We start from the raw sequence: 22,185 nt of genomic DNA, 5'->3' as shown, positions 1-22,185 counted from the left end.
AAGAGATAAAAGAAGCAAATTTATACACCTGCTTGTTTTTCTTTTTTTTATAGGAGTCCCTTTCTGTTAATTTTTATGCAGGACCTTTCTGACCATCATGTCTACTGTATGAAGAGATCTGGCCAGACACTGTGTAACGTATATAAGTTCTAGCTAATATAACGTCATTACATTAATTCCGAGCACCTCAACTCTAAGCTAATTTTTTTATTTTTGCTTTAATTGCATTTATATTAGTTGCACCACTTCTACACATTTAGATTGTTCACATTCACATTTAACGAAAGCATATCTCCTCATGGTCTAGAGCGCCAAGGCATGTATTCCAACTTAAGTGCTTGTGGAAGTCAATTTCTCACAGTGCAGTCTGATTTGCTGAAGCACTGGATGTGCGCATGTTTGTTTTAGTATGATGAAAAACATGGGAGGGGTGTACAGTAACAGCACTGTCATGTATTGTGTTCACAATAGTGCTAAAGTCATTCGCACAGCACGCTTATAGAGCCAAACATGTTGCCACTCTGTGTATTTGCCACGCACTTAGAGGAAGATTGTCCTAAGCACAGTATGCAAAACTGCTTGTTTTCAATCGTAACAGGAATCTACCTGTGAAGAAAACAACAATCAGAGGTTACCAGTATCATATCCATAAGTAAACATAAGCATGAAATGCTTCTTGTTACATTATGAGCATACATAATCTTATTCCTCTGTCTTCTTTAAGGTATTTCATGTGTTCTTAGTTGCTTCTCCAGTTGCAGCTTGCTCTCACACATGCTGATCTGCAACATAACTGACTCTAGGGCGCAACTTGCACAACCACTTCAGTTGTGGCATTATTGGGACATTACATCCTCAAGATTGGGCTCCTTTCTTTGTCTTGACATTTCTTGTATGCTCATCATCAACATAATTCTCTTTGTCACTGCAAAGGAAAGCTATTATAGATCATTCTTTTTATTTATTATTATTTTTTTTTTGCATCTGGTAGGTTCACTTCCTAATGTCATGAGTTTACATGTATGGTTCACACTTCCTATAGGTGCCCTATCATATACATTTGGTTTTACAACAAAAGACACTTCATTGTCCCTTGAAAAATACCGTTCTGGTGTACAAAGATGCCAGAGTTGGGGAAAAATCAGCAATTGTTTGTTCACCTAAATGTCTGTAATTTTTGCAGCCATGCATTTGGTAAGCTTATTACATTTGACATTTTCAGTAACACTTGTATTCATTTGTGGCAATTGGTCTACACTGCTGCATCACCCTTGATATCTGAAAGGTGGCCTGCCTGTGTTAGGTACCGTTTGTCCTTGAGTCATCTTGAATGTAATTCAATATTACCTAGCAAATAGGTCAGAAACCAGCGTAATCGGTATAGTACAGACAGCATAAGCGAATTCTCTGTGTGTTATCCGCTGAAGACTTGAAGATAATGGATACATACTATCTAGACTGACTTCCAGTTACACTGTTATTTACATTCTACTGTTATCTTTGCCATGTGTTTAAGTATAAGTCTGATGCTAACATGTACAGTGATGTACATTTCAGTGTTATCTCTGTTAGGCATTTAAGTGTATGTTCACCAAGGCTTTCCAGGGCAGCATTTACAGCTATCACTTCAAGTGTTTAGGTACTGTCAAACTAGACGAACTTAATTGCTCTAGGTATTTTCATTTCTAGTGTCATAAGCATATGAAAGGGTGTGAACACTTGACTTTCTGTACATTTTAAATCATACTTAAATGTTTATATTTTCGGAGGTACTCAAAACATGTATGATTTGGTTGAACAGTCTCTCCTTACCTTAGTCCCTTAGTGGAAAGCATACCAGCATGCAGTCACTTGCTGTGCTGTCTTATTTACTTCTGACTACATATTGACACAAAGATGTGGGGCTCCCGCACCGCAGAACGGTGCGCGCACCATGATAGTCTGGGACGTCGCGCGCATCGTAGAAAGTCGGAGGCAACGAACTTCGCGCAGCTTCCACATATGACATACGAGGCTGTGGCTGCCGTTCCTCGTACTGTGGTTTCTCGCTGCGCTCAGGGATTTGTACTGCCTGCCTGATTTCTTCCCGGATGACCTCAGCCAGAGCGAGTCGCTGTACCGATGCTGGAGCCACCTGAAGCTTTTGGAGCTCTTCTCGAACAACAAGCCTAATGAGCTCCCGCAAGGCGTCGGTATTGTCCAAGGGCATAGAGAGAGGGTCACGCGATAGGGTCGACACATCGCAGTTGTACTGCCGTGTTCACTGCTGCAGTGCCTTTTCCATAGATATGGCTTCCGCAAGAAACTCTGCAACGGTCTTTGGTGGATTGCGTATTAGGCCACCGAATAACTCTTGCTTGACACCGCGCATCAAGTTCCTGAGCTTCTTTTCTTCCGGCATGGAGGGATCCGCACGTCGGAAAAGTCGGCACATATCTTCAACAAACATTGCGACGCTTTCATTCGGCCGCTGTACTCTTGCCTGAATTGCAGATTCAGCTCGCTCCTTGCGATCGAGGCTGGCGTATGTGCCGATTAGTTGCCGTCGGAATTCGTCCCATGTTGATAGGGCCACCTCACGGTTCTCGAACCATGTCCGCGCATAGTCCTCGAGGGCAAAGTAGGCGTTGCGTAGCTTGCGCTCTGGAGTCCAGCCGTTGTATTCTGCGACACGCTCAAAGTGATCGAGCCAGTCCTCTACATCCTCGAAGGTGTCCCCATGGAAGGACGTGGGGATTCGCGACTGGTTGAGGACGAGCTCGGTCGGCGCGGTCGAGGAAGATGATGGAACCGACGTACTCATCCTTCTGACTTGGTAGCGGCTCGTGTTCAGGTGGCAGTCCTTGAAGTCGGCAGCTTGTCCGTACGTGCACAGGAGTCAGCTCGACCGGACTTCGTACTGGGCTTGTAGACGGTGTTCGATCTGGGAGTGGTAGCATGTACCCCGCACCTCCACCAGAAAAATGTGATGTAGGTTGGAGATGAAGCGTTACAAAAGAGACGTTCCTCTTTAATGGCGGGCCAGAAGAAGAGCGTGCAGCTTACGCACCTCATCGTCTTTCATGGCGCCGACCTTTGCGCGCTCCGTTCTGCTGTGCGGGAGCCCCACATCTTTGTGTCAACATTGAATACCACAGAACTTAATGTCTAAGAGGTGTTATCTTTTATATAAGTAGTGTTTAACTAAAATATTTATAAGCCTGACTGTAGCAGTTGCAGCTATAGGAAACATATTTTCAATGTGAGATGAGCATTTAATAAGTTATCTATTTAAGTATGAAAAAATAAGGCTTTTTAGAAAATATTGTATTGTTTATTTTATGTTCATTTTGCTAGCTAATACATTTTATCCACATTTATTTTTGACATGGTGTTGCGCTGAACCCGAACATGTATTTTTCATTACATGGTGTCCACACTATTATGGTGGCCATAGTGCAATACATGTGATTACGGGACTAAAACAGAAGCAGTACTTTGTCATCCATCTTCTTGCCTTGCCTTGCCCTGTGGTGACTCCTAGTGTCACGGCCCTTTGAAAAAGAACTCCTGTGGGACATATCATTATGTGGGAGCACCATGGCAAAAATGCAATAGTAGTATGATGTTTCTTGCAGTTGCAGCTACCTAAAAGCGAGTGAAACATTTAAAATTAACTTCCTCGATGTGACTCCATGTTTTTGTTGTGGCCGTGCAGACTGCCAAGAAGAAGTTCCTGATGTGGGCGTGTTGTCGGACTCTAGTGATTCGAGCAACTCTACTAGCAAGAGCTCTGCCAGCTCAGACTCCAGTGACTCTGAACATGAGGATGCTCCACCGACACCACAGAAAAACTCTTCCTCTCAGCCTTCCCACTCTTCCAGGGGTCCTCATGGTGGGTCTCTGACATTGTTTCTAAAAATGAATTGAATTCTGGGGTTTTACATGCTAAAACCAATAATCTGATTATGAGGCACACCCTAGTGGGGGACTCCGGATTAATTGACCACCTAATGTTTTTTAATGTGCACCCACTACACAATACAGGTCTCTGACATTGTCTGTCTGCTCTTAATGTGCATAAATTTTGTTACCTTATCATTTGTCCCTGTCTGGATGAGCTGTTGTCATATTAGTCACATCACACCAGCTAGCCCCAGCACCAAATTTTATAGTGTAGATTTAGGCGCAGTGTATGTCATGTCTGGCACCAAAGGTAATCAACTAATTATGTATACAATCAGAGGTAATTCATGCACTTCTGCATGCGTTGCATACCAAGTTGTATTTATCAGGAACAGATGAAAGTTCTTGCAAAACTTTCATTGGAACATGTTACAAATTCATCTATTCTATGGTTTATTGTGCAGATTGATGGGGAACAACTAGATGAATGGCGTCATTTTTCTAGTAGTGAGTCATGTTCGAACTAAAATTGATAATTAAAAAGCAGTAATTGTCATAGTATGTACATAAATACTTACACAGTGCAAATATCAATTTCTGTGATAGTTCAGTAGTTCAGCTGGTGCTTGCAGCTGCTGCATGAATCGCTGAACTTATCTCATTTTGGCTTCAAAGTCTTTCGATGGACATCAGATTTCTGGCAGAAAGTGAGTATATGAAACTGAGACCATGAGCCCAGTAGAAGTCACATTTAAAAGAACAGACAGCAGGAGCACTGACTACTGGCAACTTTTATTTACTCAGAAAGAACACACACAGTTATATACAAAAAGTAACCTCCTGGGGCATCCCTGGGTGGTCGTCACGTCTTGGCATGAAGCCTATATGCAGACAGGCTGGCTCTATCCTGTGTTGAACGATGCTCACTCTCCCACACTCACAGGAAAAAAGAATGTTTTGTGCTAGGTCGCTAATGCACAGATGGTGTTGCATCTCAACACGGCCAAGGGCATTAATTAGATGTTTAACAATAGGCAACCCTACCCATTCATCAGCGCCTATCCAGAAGTCAATGCAGCGTTGACGCCGACTGTTGACGGGTCAACAAAAGACCCCTCTACCTGAACCTGACAACCTGTACTAATTGATGAAAAGGGCCAATGTTGAATGCTACCATGGGAACGGCTTCGACCTCGGATTCCCAGGTTGCTAAGCATGCAGGGATGAAGGTACAACATCAGAGGCGGAGTTTGGCAGAATGGTGTGATATCATGGGCGGGATGTTGCGACCAATTCTATGATTGTGATTGGCTGCGATGCAGTCATCAGATTCCCTAGTCTAGTCACATGGGGGAGACGACGGTATTAAAAGCAGAGACTTTTGGTGCAGTGAGGAGCTGGCGTGTCCTAATCTGAACTCGGACGTTTAATATGCTCTTACATGGAGTGGGTTTCCATATCTGGAGCCAGTGTGAATAATGTAAGATAATCCCTTTTCCCTTCATTTCTACTACCGGACGTACTCGTCGATGGGCTTGGTGGATTCTTGGCCCAAACACCACCTCGAGCTGCAGCAATGGACACCAATGCATGCAGGCACGCTTGTTCATGTTTGCTGCTGGAAAAATGTCAGAAGTGCCTTCATTGTCCAAGCGATAATTTGAAAAGCTTTGCTTCAGTTTCAGCCATGTAACATAAATGTTCATCCCAGAGGCAAGCCTAACAGTGCCAAGTTCAACAGAGACAACAGTTGACCATAAAAAGCCACATTGACACAAGAAGACTCAGGGATACTACAGGAAGCAGTCAAACCCACTTATAACAATATTCAGGTGTCGCGAAAATTCCATTGTTATAACCGATAATTGTTATAACTGGGTTGCATGAAAGAAGTCAAAATAGGGGGATGGCAGAGCTGTTGTGAGAAAACTAGAACGGCAGTGAGGCCAGTGCCCCTCCCCACCACTTTCCTCCATCCGGCTGCTGATTGTGTTCACTCGTTTAACTGCTTCCTGGGAGCTCCAGTCGCGTGTAACAAGTCGCGACTGTGAGCGTTAAGGAGTGGTGCTGTTATAACAACGGCAAAGAGGGGTTGCTGAGGCATCGCTTTGGTGGCCCCAAAAGGGGCCTTTGAAGAAATGCGAGGATGTTGTCACAGCAACCTGTCAGCTTGAGAAATGCAGAAGAAACGCTGAGACGAGATTCACAAGCATCTTGCCCCGTACTTCTCACTGGCTTGCACGAGAAAACCCTGTGTCCGTCAGCCTTGCATGCTTATGTGAAGCTTGCCAACATCCTTCTCAAATCCACGTAGTGCAGCGGAAGGTTCCTTGCGAAAACGAAGCACCGGAGGCATTGAGTCATTTGCTGGGCTCCCTGTGAGGACAATGTTGAGGCAGCCTGCCCTACCGCATCATCGCTGCCGTCGTCGCAGTCGCCATCTGATGCAAGCACGTCCGCAATGATCGCGTCATCAGTTAGAAACACTTAGTTTCCAAATCTATAGCCATGCACTTTCTTTCCACCAGCAACATTGTGCATTTCCCATGACCGGCGGACGAATCAGCCCACTTCCGTTTCAGTGGCGAGTCAAATGAGACAGAGAAACCATGTGGCTAGGAATGATTTAGATGCAACCAACAAAGACGAACACGAGCGATTAAGCTGTTTGCAGAACTGTGCTGAATAAGGAGCCAGCAAGCAATCTGGGAGCAGCGCAGTTGGTGTGGCCCATTCATGTTTCAGAGAGTGGCGCGGTATAGAGCTATGGGCACAGCCCATTCGTGTTTGGAGGGGTGGAAGGGTGATGGGAGAGAGGCGCATGGAGAAGGCTGGAAAATGAGCCTGCGGCGGCTGTTGGAGCAGCATCGTTCAGTGGCTGGAATTTCTCGTTTTCTTTTTTTCTGTTCAAGGATTTCACTTTTCATTGCCTTTTGGCATGGATACCCAGCAGCCAGACTTCATCGTTATAAACGATAATGCGGCATCAGGGCATTGTAGTAAGTGGGTTATTTCACCATGGAAAACTTTAAAAAGTTGTCAGTACAGCAGCTTCTGGTTGTTATAACCAAATATATTGTTAAAACTGGGATAAATATAAGTGGGTTTGACTTATATGCATTGTCAGCAGTCATGAATTTAGCGGGCTAAGATATTTTGTAGGAATCTGTTGCTGGGGCACATTTCCTTTCTTTCCAAACCATGGAAAATTACAGAGAAGAAGCCTCTGTACATGTGTCGACAGGTAGTTCTAGCAGTTTTAACCTGCTTAGTTCCAGTATTGGGTTCATTTTCAGTTTCCATTATAGATTTACAAATATGAGAGTGTTTGTGATGATTTGTTACAATGAGCGCACTTTCTTGTAGCCCTATCCATTACATTAAAAATGAGGCTGACATATGCCAGTCTTGCTGGAACACAGGATTGAATGGCACTTCAGAAATTTGCTGTTAGGCAAGTAGGCATCACATATATAATATGGCACCATCGTAACATAAGAACATTTACACATAGCAGGATATGACATGCTAGCTAACTATAGTAGTCAGTCTGTATTCCTTCAAAATTTGCATCCAGAAATTCAGCCAGTGCATTTGCTTTGCTGTTTTCCTTTCATTTCTCATGTTTCAACATTATGTTGCTTGTACCTATGTAGTTGTGTTGACTGCAGTTGGAAGTAACGTAAGCATACCCTACCCAGTTATGCGCCGTCAAGAAGCCCCACGTTTCACACGATGAGAGTTATGTCAACTAATGCTCAAAGCTTCATGCCAAAAAAAGAAACACTGGAAACGATCATCATGGATGATGACACTGACATTGTTGTTATCAAAGTCATGACTCAACTCTGATATCGAGGACCACAAACTTCTGATATCGAGGACCACAAACTTCTGAACAACACATCGTATACCGTTTATAGCCACGATAGAACCGGTCGTCGGGGGGGGTTAGGTCTTAGTATTTGTTAAACAATGGCTGGTCTCTTCTCGCTTATCTACTGAGGGTCACCACGAGATCCTTTGCCTCAAGATAGTACTGCCGACAAGCACGACCATACTGATTTCTTGTTACCGTCCTCCTGATTGTGACATTTCATTCACAAACGAACTTAATTCCGTCATATCCGATCTAATCTCCCATTTTCCTCGTGCTAATCTCGTGCTGTGGGGTGACTTCAACTTTCTGGATATTTACTGGGAAAACTGCGTCACTAAAGCCTGTGCATCCAAAAATTTCCTAAAAGTAGTTCTTATGTACAGCTTTAGCCAAGTAGCTACCAGACCTACTCGCAGTACTAACATTCTTGATTTAGTTCTTACTACCAATAATGAACTAATTAATTCTTTACAGTATGTTAAAGGTGTTACCGATCACAACATTTTATTCTTTAACATAGCTACAGAGCTTCCTACCCGCCAGCCATTTACTAAATGCATCCGAGATTACAATAAAGCAAACTTTCCTGAAATTACTAACAATCAGCTTGAATCCTTCTTTGTAGACTTCCATCAATCAGCCTCTTCCAGAACAGTTGAGGGAAACTTGTTACTGTATAAACACAAACTTTTGTCTCTTCTTGATGCTCATGTTCCTCTTGTAAGTATTCGTGAGGATGCTGACAGACCCTGTTGATCGAACAACCTTAGAAAAATACCTAGGAAAAAAAGCGCATTTTCCGCGAACTCAAATGGCGCAACAATCTGCAAAAATGGGGAAAATACTTTACGGTATTGCGGGAATACACAAGTTTGCTGAAGCAGTCTAAACGCAAATATTTCCACCAGGACCTGCTGAGCATTCTGCGTGACAACCTTCACAAATTGTGGAACTAATTATCCCTCAAACGTGCTTCATGTCATAGTATTGCGTTAATCAACTTGGGTGGGTCTCCTGTCCCAGTGAATCAAAGTCCCGATGTCATCAACTCTTACTTTTGCTCGGTTTCCACTAATGAACCTGCGACTAATATTCCTACATTGCCATCTACTCACTATTCAGAAATGCCGGCTGTTATTATACCGTATTCACTCGCATAATGATCGCACTCACGTAATGATCGCACCCCTGAATATTGTCGGCAAAATGTGCTTTTTTAAAATTTCCTGCGTAATGATCGCACCCTGAACTTGCCGCAGCGATATGCCGTATGCCAAGTCTAGCTAATAATGATCGCACTTACCATCTGTCGAGTGCTACGCGAACGACTCTTCAAGACAAACCAAGCAGTCTGCACGCACCAAACATTCTTAAGCAGATGCCCCATTTCATTCCTTTCATCACTTTCCGCACTTCCATGACAAAAAAAAGCTACAACCAAACTTGCATTTATTATGTACAGGCTTTATGATGGTTGTGGTCAACAACAACAACAACAAAGGCGCCTTTCAAGTCTTCTCATCTGCACTCGTGGGCCCACGCAACAAATCGCGAGCGGTAACGATAGCAGCCACGTTTACACTGATACGTTAGAAGTGTACCCTATTCATACGCCGACGCTTGTAACACAGCTAAGATATTCGCCCATCCTTAGCGGAAACGTGTCGTATTAGGATAGTAGTGAAGACTAATGCCGCAGTTTCTGCAGCATGCCCGCCATGTGTTCCTATGTCACTGGCAGCTAAGCACGCCCATCTGTTTCTGTCCCCTCAAAATGCACATGGATACGTTATTGCCGCAAATTTGCCAATATTAACAATATTATTCATTACTGATACGGAAGAAACTGTTTCAATGCACGTAATGTACTCACGAGGAGAAAAAAAATCGCGTTCAGTGCGTTCGGCTTGCTCTGCCGGCCGCCATTTTTGTTTTGGTGTGCCGCACTACATACAGCGGCAGCCACCTATTTGTTGACCTGTTGTAATTTCTTTTCTTGCGGGAAATCCAAACTCCTCCTCTACAGACAGTCGAGGCAGGGCGTTGGGAACGTTCGAGCCTCTGGAAACACTGCCAGTCGAAATTACAACACGAGAAGGGCACCCCATTCCGAGGGTGAACTCCATCAAAATTTTAGGACTTTTAATCAACGCCAAAGGCTGTAATGCAGAAGCTCTAAACAAGCTGGGTGCGCAGGCGAAAAATATACTAAGACTCATAACTAGAATCGCAAGCAAAAGGGGGGGACTCAAGGAGGACAACCTACTCAGGGTCTTCCAAGCTTTCTTCATCAGTCACATTACTTACACGGCGCCGTACCTCAAATGGAGCAAAATTGAAAAGAACAAACTCGACACGCTCATCAGGTCCGGCGTCAAAAGAATACTCGGTATTCCACAATCCGCTAGCGCATTAAAACTACTTGAACTCGGAATTCACAATACCACAGACGAATTAATTGAAGCACAGTTTATTGCACAGATCTCCAGGCTTTTGTCAACTAAGCCGGGAATCAAGATTCTTGATGAAGCTGGTCAGCTCCCTATACAGGCACCGCTCAACCGACACTCCCTGTCTAAATTAGCCCGTGAAGGTATAAAGGTTGAGCCCGTGCCAAGGAACATCCACCCAATATATAACGAAGGTCGCAGAAGAGCGCGGGCTAGAGCCATCCTTCGACGAATCGATCCTTACGGGGCAGATGCATTCTTCGTTGACGCCGCCAAATATGGCAGCGAAGACAGGTTTGCAATCACGGTCGTTGACGCGCGCGGAACACTTATCAGCGCCGCATCAATCTACGCTAAACACGCGAACGAGGCGGAGGAAACCGCGATAGCCTTGGCTCTTCAAGCCGCAAAAGGCCCGGCGTCCATTTTCTCCGACTCGCGCACGGCGGTCAGGGCTTTCTCGTCCGCTCTAGTTTGTAAACAGGCAGCCGACATCGTTAACAGATGCTTTCGTATTAATACGCGAGAAGAAACCGCAGGTCATACTATAGCATGGTTCCGAGCCCACATGGACGATGTAACTAACCGAGTGGGTTGCAACCCTAACCGAGCGGGTTGCAACCCTAACGAGCGGGCCAACTGCCTGGCGCGTGAATTCACGAACCGTGCCCGAGCTAACGGTCCGGCTCTCCCGCAGGATTGCCCCTTCAAAGATAAACTTACAACCTTTCACGAAATTACGTCACATTACAGACACAGCAGGAGAAAATTCCCTCCCCCCAGCCCGAAACTGAACAGGGCTCAGGCTGTTACTTTCAGGCTTTTACAGACGAGATCGTACCTCACCCCGAGAGCTCTTAGTTGGATAGACCCGAACTTTCCGCAATCGTGCTCCAAATGCGGTCACGCGTGCTGCTCCTTCGACCACATGCTCTGGCTGTGCCCGTACCAGTCCAAGTGGGACGCCTTGCTGAAGAGCTCGGATTTTCCAAACCAACTACAGGCCGTCCAGAGGGCCCACGACGTCGCGGAGAGTCACCATCTCCCTGTCCCGTCGTGGGCGGAGCCACCAACTTGATCGGGGAACCATCGGTTCCCCCAATCAAGTTCCTCAGGACACTCTTAATAAAGTTCTTGTCACTGTCACTGCGGGAAATTTAACCCGCGTAATGATCACACCCCTGAATTTGCATCAATTTTTTGTGACAGAAAAGTGCGATCATTATGCAAGTAAATACAGTAACTACTCAAGGAATCTCCAATGTAATCAATAAGCTTAAACTTTCAAGTGCACCAGGCCCAGACGGCATAACGGCTAAAGCCTTGAAGGGCACCAAATTGCAATTGAGCTGCTTCTTGCAAATGATTTTCACTCAATCTTATTTCCTCTTCCACTGTTCCGAATGATTGGAAAATTAACAGTGTTGTACTTATACACAAATCTGGTAGCCGTTCCAGTACATGTAATTACAGCCCTATTTCCTTAATCTGCATACTTTGTAAACTTCTAGAGCATATATTGTACTCCAGCATTGTATCTCATTTAGACAAGCACTCTTTTTTCTTTCCCAATCAACATGGATTTAGATGAGGCCTCTCATGTGAAACACAACTGTTCGAATTCACCACAGACCTTCACCTCCACCTTGACTCTCGTTTTCAAACCAATGTTATCTATCTTGACTTTGCAAAGACGTTTGATCGTGTCACCCATCATCTTACCGCAAAACATGCTTGACTTAATCTTGACCCCTTGTATTGTCGTGGATTGAATGCTTTCTCACAAACAGCTCACCTATGGTGTTGGCCGGCTGAGCACGAGGTCGCGGGTTCGTATCCCAGCCACGGCGGCCTCATTTCGATGAGGGTGAAATGCGAAAACACCTGTGTACTTAGATTTCGGTGCACGTTAAAGAACCCCAAGTGGTCTAAATTTCCAGAGTCCCGCACTACGGCGTGCCTCATAATCAGAAAGTGGTTTTGGCACGTAAAACCCCATAATTTAATTTAATTTTTTAAACCACTCACAACGCACTTTCATCGATAAACTAAAGTTGTCAAGTAGTCCAGTCTTGTCAGGTGTACCACAGGGCTCTGTGCTTGGGCCTCTTCTGTTTCTCATTTTTATAAATGACCTCCCTATCAGCATTCTTTCATCAATCTGGTTGTTTGCTGATGACCGCATCCTGTATCGGCGCATATCCTCCCATAATGACCAACTAATACTCCAGGAAGACCTAAGAAAAAATAGTAAATTGGTGCTCTCTTCGGCTCATGTCCCTCAATGTTTCCAAATGCAAGTATACATATGTGTAACTTGCAAGCGGGAAATCATTAACCACCAGTACTCTTTTAATTCTACAGCCCTCACTCAAGTTGACTCTTACTGTTATTTCGGCGTTACTATCACTAATCAGCTTACGTGGTCTGCACACATAATTCAACTTATAAACGACTGTTCTAAATCACTTGGCCTCCTCAAAAGATCAATTTTTCTGTTTCCTGTTCCCGTACGCAAGCTCACCTATGAAACATTCTTTCGGACTAAACTTGAGTATGCCTCAGCAATTTGGAATGCTCACCAGACTTGCCTTATTAGCTCGCTTGAAGTGGTGCAGAATCGCGCGGTACATTTTGTCGCTTCAAACTATGAGTGGCATACAAATATAAGTAGCATTAAATCATCCCTCAGCATCCCTAGTCTAACACTTCGTAGAAAGATTTCACAATTTTCCCTTTTCCACAAACTGTACTATAATTTCCCACACCTCAGGAACACTATTCTACTTCCACCCAACCTCACTTCTCACTCTCTGTTTAACTACCTGAGTCTACAACGTCTGCATGGTACCTCTAATGCCTTCAACGAATCTCTCTTACCTACTGCTATTCAACTGTGGAACGCGCCACCCGACAGTATAGTAAATGAAAGGGATTCAGATAAATTTAGGCACCTATTGCCATGTTTTTTAAACCTTTAATTACCACTACTGCGCTTTTGCTCTAACGTCTACTATTTTTAAAAGTTGCTCTGTTATACTGCCGGTTTGTACATTATTTTGTTTTGTTTTTATTTTTTCTCGCCTATTGTCTTCTAGCATGTATACTAAGTTTTGTTTACCGTTGTATAAATAAGTTAACCATTGTATAATAATGACCATAGTGTTTGTTAATGCATTTGCCCCCCCCCCCTTATGTAATACGCTGAAAGGGGTCCTTAAGGGACAATAAATGATAAATGGTAATGTGACAAGGCTTCCTGAGCCAGCTTGTCATGCACTCACATTAAGCAAATGATGAGGAACACACTTCTTTCATTTGAAAGCGTTAAGCTCTTTATCACTTGCTGTCTTTGTGGTAAAGATAGAAACTGTATATATGTACAGTAGCTCAAGCGTGTTAGAATTTCTGCACCATTCTTCCAACTTTCAGAGAGTTATATGCAGCTAAGATGTGATGCATCACTATGCAATCTCTTCTTTGTTTTCATTATGTTCACTGATGTCATTGCTTTAGTTTGTAACCTATTTTCTTCTGGTTTCTCTTACAGCCACAGTAAATGGAACAAATGGCCAGCACTCCAATAATGCTTCCTTCTCAAGCATGCCCAGGTTTAGCCAACTGAGTCAGTACTTCTTTTTTTCCTTCCTTCAACAATTTTCTTATGGAAAACTGAAAAACTTATGAAAGTTTCCTCATGACTTGGCTTTCAACCAGTGCTGTGTGCTACATGTGCTCAGAGACATCCTCTCAGTACTATGACTAAAGAGCTCATACAATGAATTAATCCAAGTCAAGCAGTTCATATGCGGCATTTTTTATTCAAATTTATGTTTGGGAATGGTAAAGATAGCTGAGCATAAATAACTGAAGGTTCAATGTATGGTGTGTTTTAACGATGTCTGTCTCTAATAGTTTAGGGTGAAACATTCAAGGCAAAATTAATATCTTTACTGGCCATTATTTAAAGCAGTGTTGGACATCTTAGCTTGCATAAGCATCATTGATGATGTCTTTAAATAACAAATTGTTCTAAGCAATAATAATTTCAGAGAATGTGTGCCAATCTTAGAATAGATGCCAGTCACTAAAAGTGTAGCCACTTAGGTATCTCAAGTGTAGCTCCAGTTTAGACACCTGTCTACAAACTTGACATGATATGCATGGGTGTTCTACTCATTTTCTAAGAAGGTTTTCACACTGTTAGTAAAACACCACCACCATGCACCTCTTTACCATGTCTTCTCCAGGACGTGCGACAGTAGAATCTAGAATCGAAAATGTTGCCCTTTGAGTGCTTTTCCTGTTGCTACCGCAACCTCTGGAATGTGGTCAGCATCGTAGACATATTGCGTGGAGCAGTGTTGTGAACTTTTAAGCCAGCAAGTCGCAGCTCAAAACACTTCATCTTCAGAAATAAAGCACTCAGTGGTGATGATGGTGACTTACTAAAATTTTGTCTTTCTCATGTTTGTTATTATTGTTTGTACACATTTTCTTTACTGTTGTTGTAATTTGGAGCATAGCTTTAAATTACTTCCTTGGTGGTGAGTCAACTGTAGGGATGTAAAAAAAAAACTAAGATGTCTGCCTGCATGGGTGTAGTGACCTTGCTGAATATCTCGCAATTTAGCTGCATCTACAGTTAACTTCTTAGAAGATCTGACACACTGAAAATTGGAGGCAATATACGGGGTGAGAAGGGTGATGTGTATGGAAAGTTGCAAGCATTGAGAGGGGGGGGGGCACTCTAGCGATGCTACATTAACAAGCAATATCTGTGAAAATTTCAAGGATCACATCTGGCGAAGCATTATCAATGACGTATTGGTAAAGCCACATTCTGCATATTGTTACGGAAGGATGAAATAAGGGAGAGGACGAAGAAGATCGGCGGAGACGCTGGCTGCTGCATATTTTTGGTGGTCAGCCATCTTAGCTATTCTGACTCATCCTGTATATACATATTAAATATAGTTTTTCTATACTCCCCGTAACATATTGGTGAGAGGTGGAGGTACTACGGTTGGAAACGGTGCTCCGCAGTGGACGTCGCATCACCGTCCGCACCATGAATGACAGTTAGCACGCGGGATCAATGTCGTTGCCACCTCCAACGTCACCGTCGCCAGCTACATCGCTGTCACCTTCGGTTGTGGTTGTGCAACCCAAGGATCCTGGAACTTCCTGCGGGACCGTTGGTGCCGATGTCGAAAAGTGGGTGGCCATGTATGAACGCGTGAGTGGAATCAACAGATGGGACCCAACGCTAATGCTAGCTAACCTCTTGTTCTACCTAAGAGGCACGGCAAAGGTGTGGTACGAAAACCACGACGAGGAGCTAACCAGCTGGGACCAATGCAAACAGAAGTTGACAGAGTTGTTTGGCAAACCAGCCTTCCGTGAAATTCCCGAAAAGCAGGAACTGGCCTCCCATTCCCAATCCCCCAAGGAGTCCTATGTCTCGTACATCCAGGATGTGCTGGCACTTTGTCGTAAAGCGTATTACGACATGACAGAAGCTGAGAAGGTCGGGCACGTGCTTAACCCTTTGAGGGTCGAATTATTTTGAAAAAAACTTTCCCAGGTGGTCAAATTATTTTTTTGCGGATCTTGAATGTCCAAAATGTATTAAGTCGGGAATAAATAGTCAAAAATAATTAGGAACAGTATTTTGGTGTCGGCATCACTCAGAATTGCAAAATGTTCAATAGTATTTCCGAGCGTGGTACTCGTTGTAACACGGGTCTACGCACAGCGCCTTATCGCAGTCTGCACACCTAAAATGCGTGTCTGTTCTCTTGAAGCGAGGAGTTGTGTTGGCGCACACATGCCATCTCTGCGTGCGGCTGCCTTGGGCAGAGGTCTGAGGCACTCTCTTGCGTAAGCGCGTTGCCGCGGAGAGCGAGAATACCTCGCGAACGGCGCTGATAAGCAAATGGTGATAACCAAGCTAAGAGAAGTGCCAATCAAGATAGAAATCAACTTCCGCCGCCCCTGCGAGAGCGTGCCGACAAAGAGAAGAACAACGTTTCGCGTGCCTCCGTTGCGATCACGCGGCGGAACCGAAACCGCGAAAGCGCGTTGCCACTGAGAGCGGGAATACCTCGCGAACGCCGCTATAAGCAAGCTAAGAGCAGCGCCAATCAAGATAGAAATCAACTTCCACCGCCCTGCAAGAGAGTGCCGACAAAGAAAAAAATGACGTTTCGCGCGCCTCCGTTGCGATCACGCGGCGAAACCGAAACCGCCAAAGGGGCGTTGCCGCAGTCTGAACGATGCGCTGAAGCTAGCAATCAGCTCTGTTTATCTCCCCAAGAAGGTAGCACCAATTTCAAACGCATCTTGTAAGTGCTAAGAGGTGGCAGCACCTCCCGATGAGCGCTCATCGTCATTATGGCGCGAAATTTCAAACGGAGGGTCGGAACCGTACCCGTACGGCAAAGACCTTGCGGGACAGAAAACCGCCGCCGTACATGTACGGCGAAAACCTTCAAAGGGTTAAGGGCATTACTGACGACGCCTTTAATCTGCTCTTGTGCAAAAGCTGCTCTACAGTTTATGCTATCATTAAAGAGTGCGGACCATTCTAGCAGGCCAAAAGCTGACGCGTCTTGCACCCATTCGCCAGACTTCCCAATACTGCCGCAACGTCTACCTGTGAAGATCAACCCACACAGCAGCATGCATAGCCATCAAAGGACCTGGTGCAAATCGTTCGATGTGAACCGGATGCGATGGCGCCCGCAGCTTTCTGTTCACATACCCCTGATGCTACCACTTTTTCCATTCCTCTCGTATAAACCATCGTTAGCCAGGAACTTGAAAACATTGCTTTACATTCTGTATGTACTGTAACCAATCCCAGAACTAACGAACGCCCTTCTACTATTTTCGCCCCACCCCGAAGCTTCTCTCCACGTTATCGCAACCCAACTGAGTGGAGAACTGTGGACGACCAGCCGATCTGTTTCACCTGTCGCCGCATTGGTCATGTCGCCCGATACTGTCGCAACTCGTGGCCCTCAACACCTCGCACGCCGACCAACCTGAGCCGTTTTGATGCAAATTCCCGCAATGTTCCACCCACTGCTGAGTCTAACAGCACCGACAACTCTGCTAGGAACACATGGTACAGTCGCTCACCATCGCCACGCGGACACCAGTCTCGTTCACTACAAACACGTTGTCCATCTTCTCGTTCGCCGCAGCCACGTCGCCTTTCGTCCCCTGGGGCGTTTGTCCGCACCCTCTCAGAAAACTAAGAAATGCAGCCCTCGGAGGTGGTGCTGCATTGCTTACTACCATAGCAAATCCTCTGTCTGTGCCCACAAGAGGAAGTGTAATAGGTGTTAAAATAGACGGCGTACTTATCCAAGCCCATGTCGACACTGGAGCCCACGTATCTGTGATGAGTGCTAGCCTCATCAGGCGGCGTGCTGGTTGTTCTTGGAATGTGTACTGCGCGTTTAACTATAGCCGGCCGCCCTACTTCTGTTCTCTTTGCTGTGATCGGCAACTGTCCTCATGATGTTATTCTTGGATTCGACTTTTTATCCACTCATTCTTCTCTCATCGACTGCGCGACCGGCGTTCTTCAGTTGGAACTCCCTCAACTCACCGATGCTCCGAGCACTGCCCCACCACAATTGTGCTCGCTTCACGATGTGCGTCTGTCAGCCGAGGTAGTTACTTAAGTCAGTTTGACCGCCCAGCCACAGGTTCCTGACGGTGAATATGTGCTTCGCCCCATCATCGATGTGCTTTTGAACCGGAACGTTGCTGTTCCGCATATGTTGGTCACGGTTACTAATAACGGCGTAGTTCTACCGCTTCTGAATTTTAGTCTGTGCCCTCAAGTGATTCCGGCCAGCATGTTCTTGGCCAGCGTTTTTAGTGGTTCTGAATTCAACATTGAGAGTCTGAATGCCGAGAGTGGCTTATTAGCACCAATTGCAGCTCACAGATCTGGTTCCTTAACGGATGACTTCACAAAAATTATTGCGCCTGACCTCACCTCTGCACAGGCCACGAACATACGTCACCTGCTTGAATCTTACAGTGACATCTTTGATTTCGGCGACCGCCCTTTAGGTCAAACATCTCCCATACTTGCCCACTTTGAGCCATCTGCACCAACCGAAGTCCACACTGACGCAAGCGGCCATGGCATCGGCGCTGTTCTCGCCCAACAACAGAATGATACCGAGTGCATGATAGCTTTCAGCAGCCGCCTGCTGTCACCTGCCAAGAGAAATTACTCCATCCCCGAGCGGGAGTGCTTGGCTTTAGTTGGGGCTGTGGCCAAGTTCTGGCCATATTTGTACGGCCGCACATTTTTGGTCGTCACAGACCGTCATGCACTCTGCTGGCTGTCTCCCTTCGGGACCCGACTGGACAGCTTGGTCGCTGGGCTTTGTGGCTCCAGGAATTTTCATTTAGTGTCCATTACAAGACTGGACGCCTCCACAAGGACACTGACTGTCTCTCGCGTCACTCCATGGATCCTCCTGATCTTGTTGCGCATGATCTGGTGACCTGCGTGATGGCTTTCACTGACATGACCGATATGTGCACTGAACAACAACGCGAAGCATCCTTACAGTCCATCATCGCTGGAGTGTAATCTGGCCGCACCAACAGCACGTGCCGCATGTTTGTGCTGCATGACTGCATCCTCTACAGCCACAATATCAACCCTGACGGCTCCGAGTTGCTCCTTGTCCTTCCTCATCATCTGCGATCCGTCGTTCTCAAACAACTTCACGATGCACCAACGGCGAAACACCTTGGAGTTTTGCGTACGATGCCGGTTCTTCTGGCCTGGTCTCCACCACTCTGTGCATCGTTACAGTATTTACACGATTGAAAGTCTACCCATTTTTTTTTAACTTGAAAATATGAAGTGGGGGGGTCGACTTACAATCGAAACCAAAACATGGCACTGCCAAAAAAGCGAGACCAACAGGAGCTACAACGTGGTTACAGTTCTATGCTTGCTGTATGGCCCTACCCGTAGCTTTTCGCTATTCTGCGTGTTTGTTCGCTTTTCAGAAGGGTTTTTCAACATTTTTGAGAATTTTACAGTGCACACAACACTCATGGGGGGATGTCGATAGTTGATGGAAGCGCCGCTGTTCCATTCCCGGCAGCATCCTCAGAACAGCGGCGCTTGCAGGGAGTGTCGGTAGCTCATGGAAGAGCAGACACTGCTCACGGGTTTTTCTCTATAGTGCGTCCAAAGGCATTGGTTTGGTGCGTTCGACTTGACTGCCGGCTATGTGCTACTTCCATGCTTCCTCAGTCGTCATGAATGCTCCAGGCCCACTAATCATTCGGCACTCGTTCGCAGCAGCGTTCAAGAGGGCTGCCATCCTTTACACTGAAGAGCCAAATCACTGTGCAGCGGGCCGCAAGTTCGATGTTTCTGAACAGGTGGTGCGAAGCAAAATTTGAAGCATAATGTTTACTGTAGCATAATGCCAGTAAATTTACAAAACAGGACAAGGAGGAGGCAGTATGACACATCGCTGTCATGTGTCGACAGCCCTGTGTCGTTTTGCCTCCTTCTTGTCCTCTTTAAAAATTTAGGCCTTACACTATAGCTATAACAAACCAACTAGTTCAACCGAAACTGTTGTTGAAATCTATTGTGCTTTTTAATTTAGTTTGGTGTTGATATGGCACATTTCTATCCATGCTGGCACTGAGAAAATATGTGTATTCGTGGGGATTGCTGAATGTTGTTGCCATTACATTGGAAAGCTCGCGACAACTGGAGGTTTGAGAACAAATGGCTTTAATTAAATGAGTTTACTGTACCTCTACCTTTTTATACATTTCTTGAAGTAGAGCATTTTTAAATGATGCCTTAATATTGCCAGTAAACAAAATAAATGTGGTTAGGCGATCATCTTAATGCTGGAAACACTGCTTCTGGCATAGTATAGAGAGGGCTGTGTCAAATTAATGTACGCTTCACATTTCAGCCAGATTATACTTGCACTATAGCATGCTTTCAAGGAACTCATATGTGCCCACCTTGATTCAAGTCTGCTGAGGTAGTTGTGATAATAACCACAACCAGGGTTGCTCACCTGATGTAAATTTTAGAGAAATTCAGGCATCTGATTAGCTCAGGTGATATGACAAGGGCTGGATACAAACAATGATATCACTGCAGAGCCAAATATTAAGTGTGAAGCTAAGTGTGAATCTAAGTATGAATCAAAGAAAATTTTTTTTTGTGAACACCTTGTTGGTCATTGCCACATGGCATGGAGGCAGTCAGTACAAGTCAGCTGATAAGTTTTGCAAGAAAAACGGCTGTTCAGATGTGCTTGAAGAGTTGTTATATAGAAAGAAACCAGAAGAAGAAGAAGTTTATTCTTTCTTTCAAAATGCAAAAGAAAGTGAAGCAAGAGCTAAAGGCAGATGGTCTTTAGCTCTCTAGATGCAAACATTAAGTCAAGCAATGTTGGTTAAGGTTTTAAAACAACTACCACATCACTTTGCAAGGAACATAGCTTCTAAACGCAAGAAAATGGTGTAAGTGCAAGGGAGGAGTGGCTCCATCGCTGTTAATATGCAGAACCAGCTCCCACTGACATGTATTATGCTGGCAGAGGTTTATCAAGAGTCAGCAATGGACAATAAGAAACAGCTCACACAGAATTTAAATGTAGATGGAATGCATCATGGCCTAGTTTAAATGGATGCCTGCTCAGAAAAATTCTCTAATGCTGGCTCTGCACATCAATATGCCTCCACTATTTATGCTTGCATGGCAGCCTCTCTCTTCTGCCCTCTGATTCACTGAGGGCGGTGGAGCTTGGCTTCCGAGATATCTGTTGAAGCACACACTTTCTTTGCTTCCCTGCCCTTTTGTGTAGCTAATGTGAGTGCACGGTTCCATTTGTAGGGGATTTAAGTTGCAGAAATGTGCTGTCTTCATTTGCAATATTGTCTGCTACTGAGCCATCTTGACACAGAACAAACAGGCAGAATGTCACAAGAGTAGCACAAGCCTTCCATTCAAGCCAGACCTAATGCTAGTTTTGAGTGGTCCTTTAATAAGTCAGCAGCATAGCGTGGGCAGCACTGATTTTGGTTGGACACAGATTTGCTAGCAGCTCCCCACATGTTTGGTGGTACAGTTGAACTCGCGTAAAGCAAATATGATAATTTTGCAAATAGCAACATTTAATTATTTATACCATTACTTTATTATAGTTGAATGCCTCTGAAATAAAATGACCTGTATAAACAAAGATTCCACATGTCCCATCCAAACTCCCATTTTTCATGTGTTGTGAATGTCTCTGTAGCAAAGCGTTAATTTTTATGACAAGGAAGGCAGTAAGTGGCATTCGATGCTTTGCACCTCTACATTTCGTCGCTCCCTGGTTTAGCCATTGAGTTTGCCATGAACCTTAGTGCATAATGTCAAATTCTGTGGCATGTTCCATCAAACTGTGCAGAAAAAAACTAGTTTCTTCTTTCACTGAGTATCTCCTGAATTCATGGCTAAGTAAAGGTTTTGTTTTTCTGAATGCGCTTAGCCTCCTTTCTTGCAAGTACTACAGTGCACAATATTTACCATGAAATGGCCTGTAATACAAAGGATTCTGGAGATGCCAAGTACTTCGTTATAAAGTTGTCTGACTGTATAGTATGTGTCTTACCTAAGCATAACTCAAATCTTGTCTTTATTAATAATAGATAGGTATGTACTATACGCATGGAATGAAACACGTCAATTCAGGATTAGCTAATATGTGTCTTTGTTTCTGCTGTCTCAATTTGGTGTGACATCTGCTTAATTTTGGCTTTTATGCTTAGATACTAATAGTTCTTACCATCATTAATGACCAGATGCATAGTGACATGGCACTGCAGTGTCAAGTTTTTGTACTCATTAGGTGTTCTACTCTAAAATTTTCCTGTTGCATCTCATTCCATGAGTATAGT

General features: G+C 44.6%; 1 protein-coding gene across 2 annotated transcripts in view; it reads left to right on the top strand.

Moving 5' to 3' along the window:
- Positions 1-22,185, top strand: part of LOC126541658 (uncharacterized) — a 139,869-nt gene that overhangs the window by 109,841 nt on the left and 7,843 nt on the right. For both annotated transcript variants that reach the window (XM_050188516.3, XM_050188515.3), the window contains exons 5-6: positions 3,698-3,874; positions 13,766-13,840. In XM_050188516.3, the coding sequence (XP_050044473.1) occupies positions 3,698-3,874; positions 13,766-13,840 (252 nt within the window). The remainder of the gene's footprint in view (positions 1-3,697; positions 3,875-13,765; positions 13,841-22,185) is intronic.

Source organism: Dermacentor andersoni, chromosome 2, assembly GCF_023375885.2.
Source record: "Dermacentor andersoni chromosome 2, qqDerAnde1_hic_scaffold, whole genome shotgun sequence".
Lineage (NCBI taxonomy): Eukaryota > Metazoa > Arthropoda > Arachnida > Ixodida > Ixodidae > Dermacentor > Dermacentor andersoni.
Note: the sequence above shows the minus strand (reverse complement) of the source record. Positions and strands in the feature narration are given on the sequence as shown.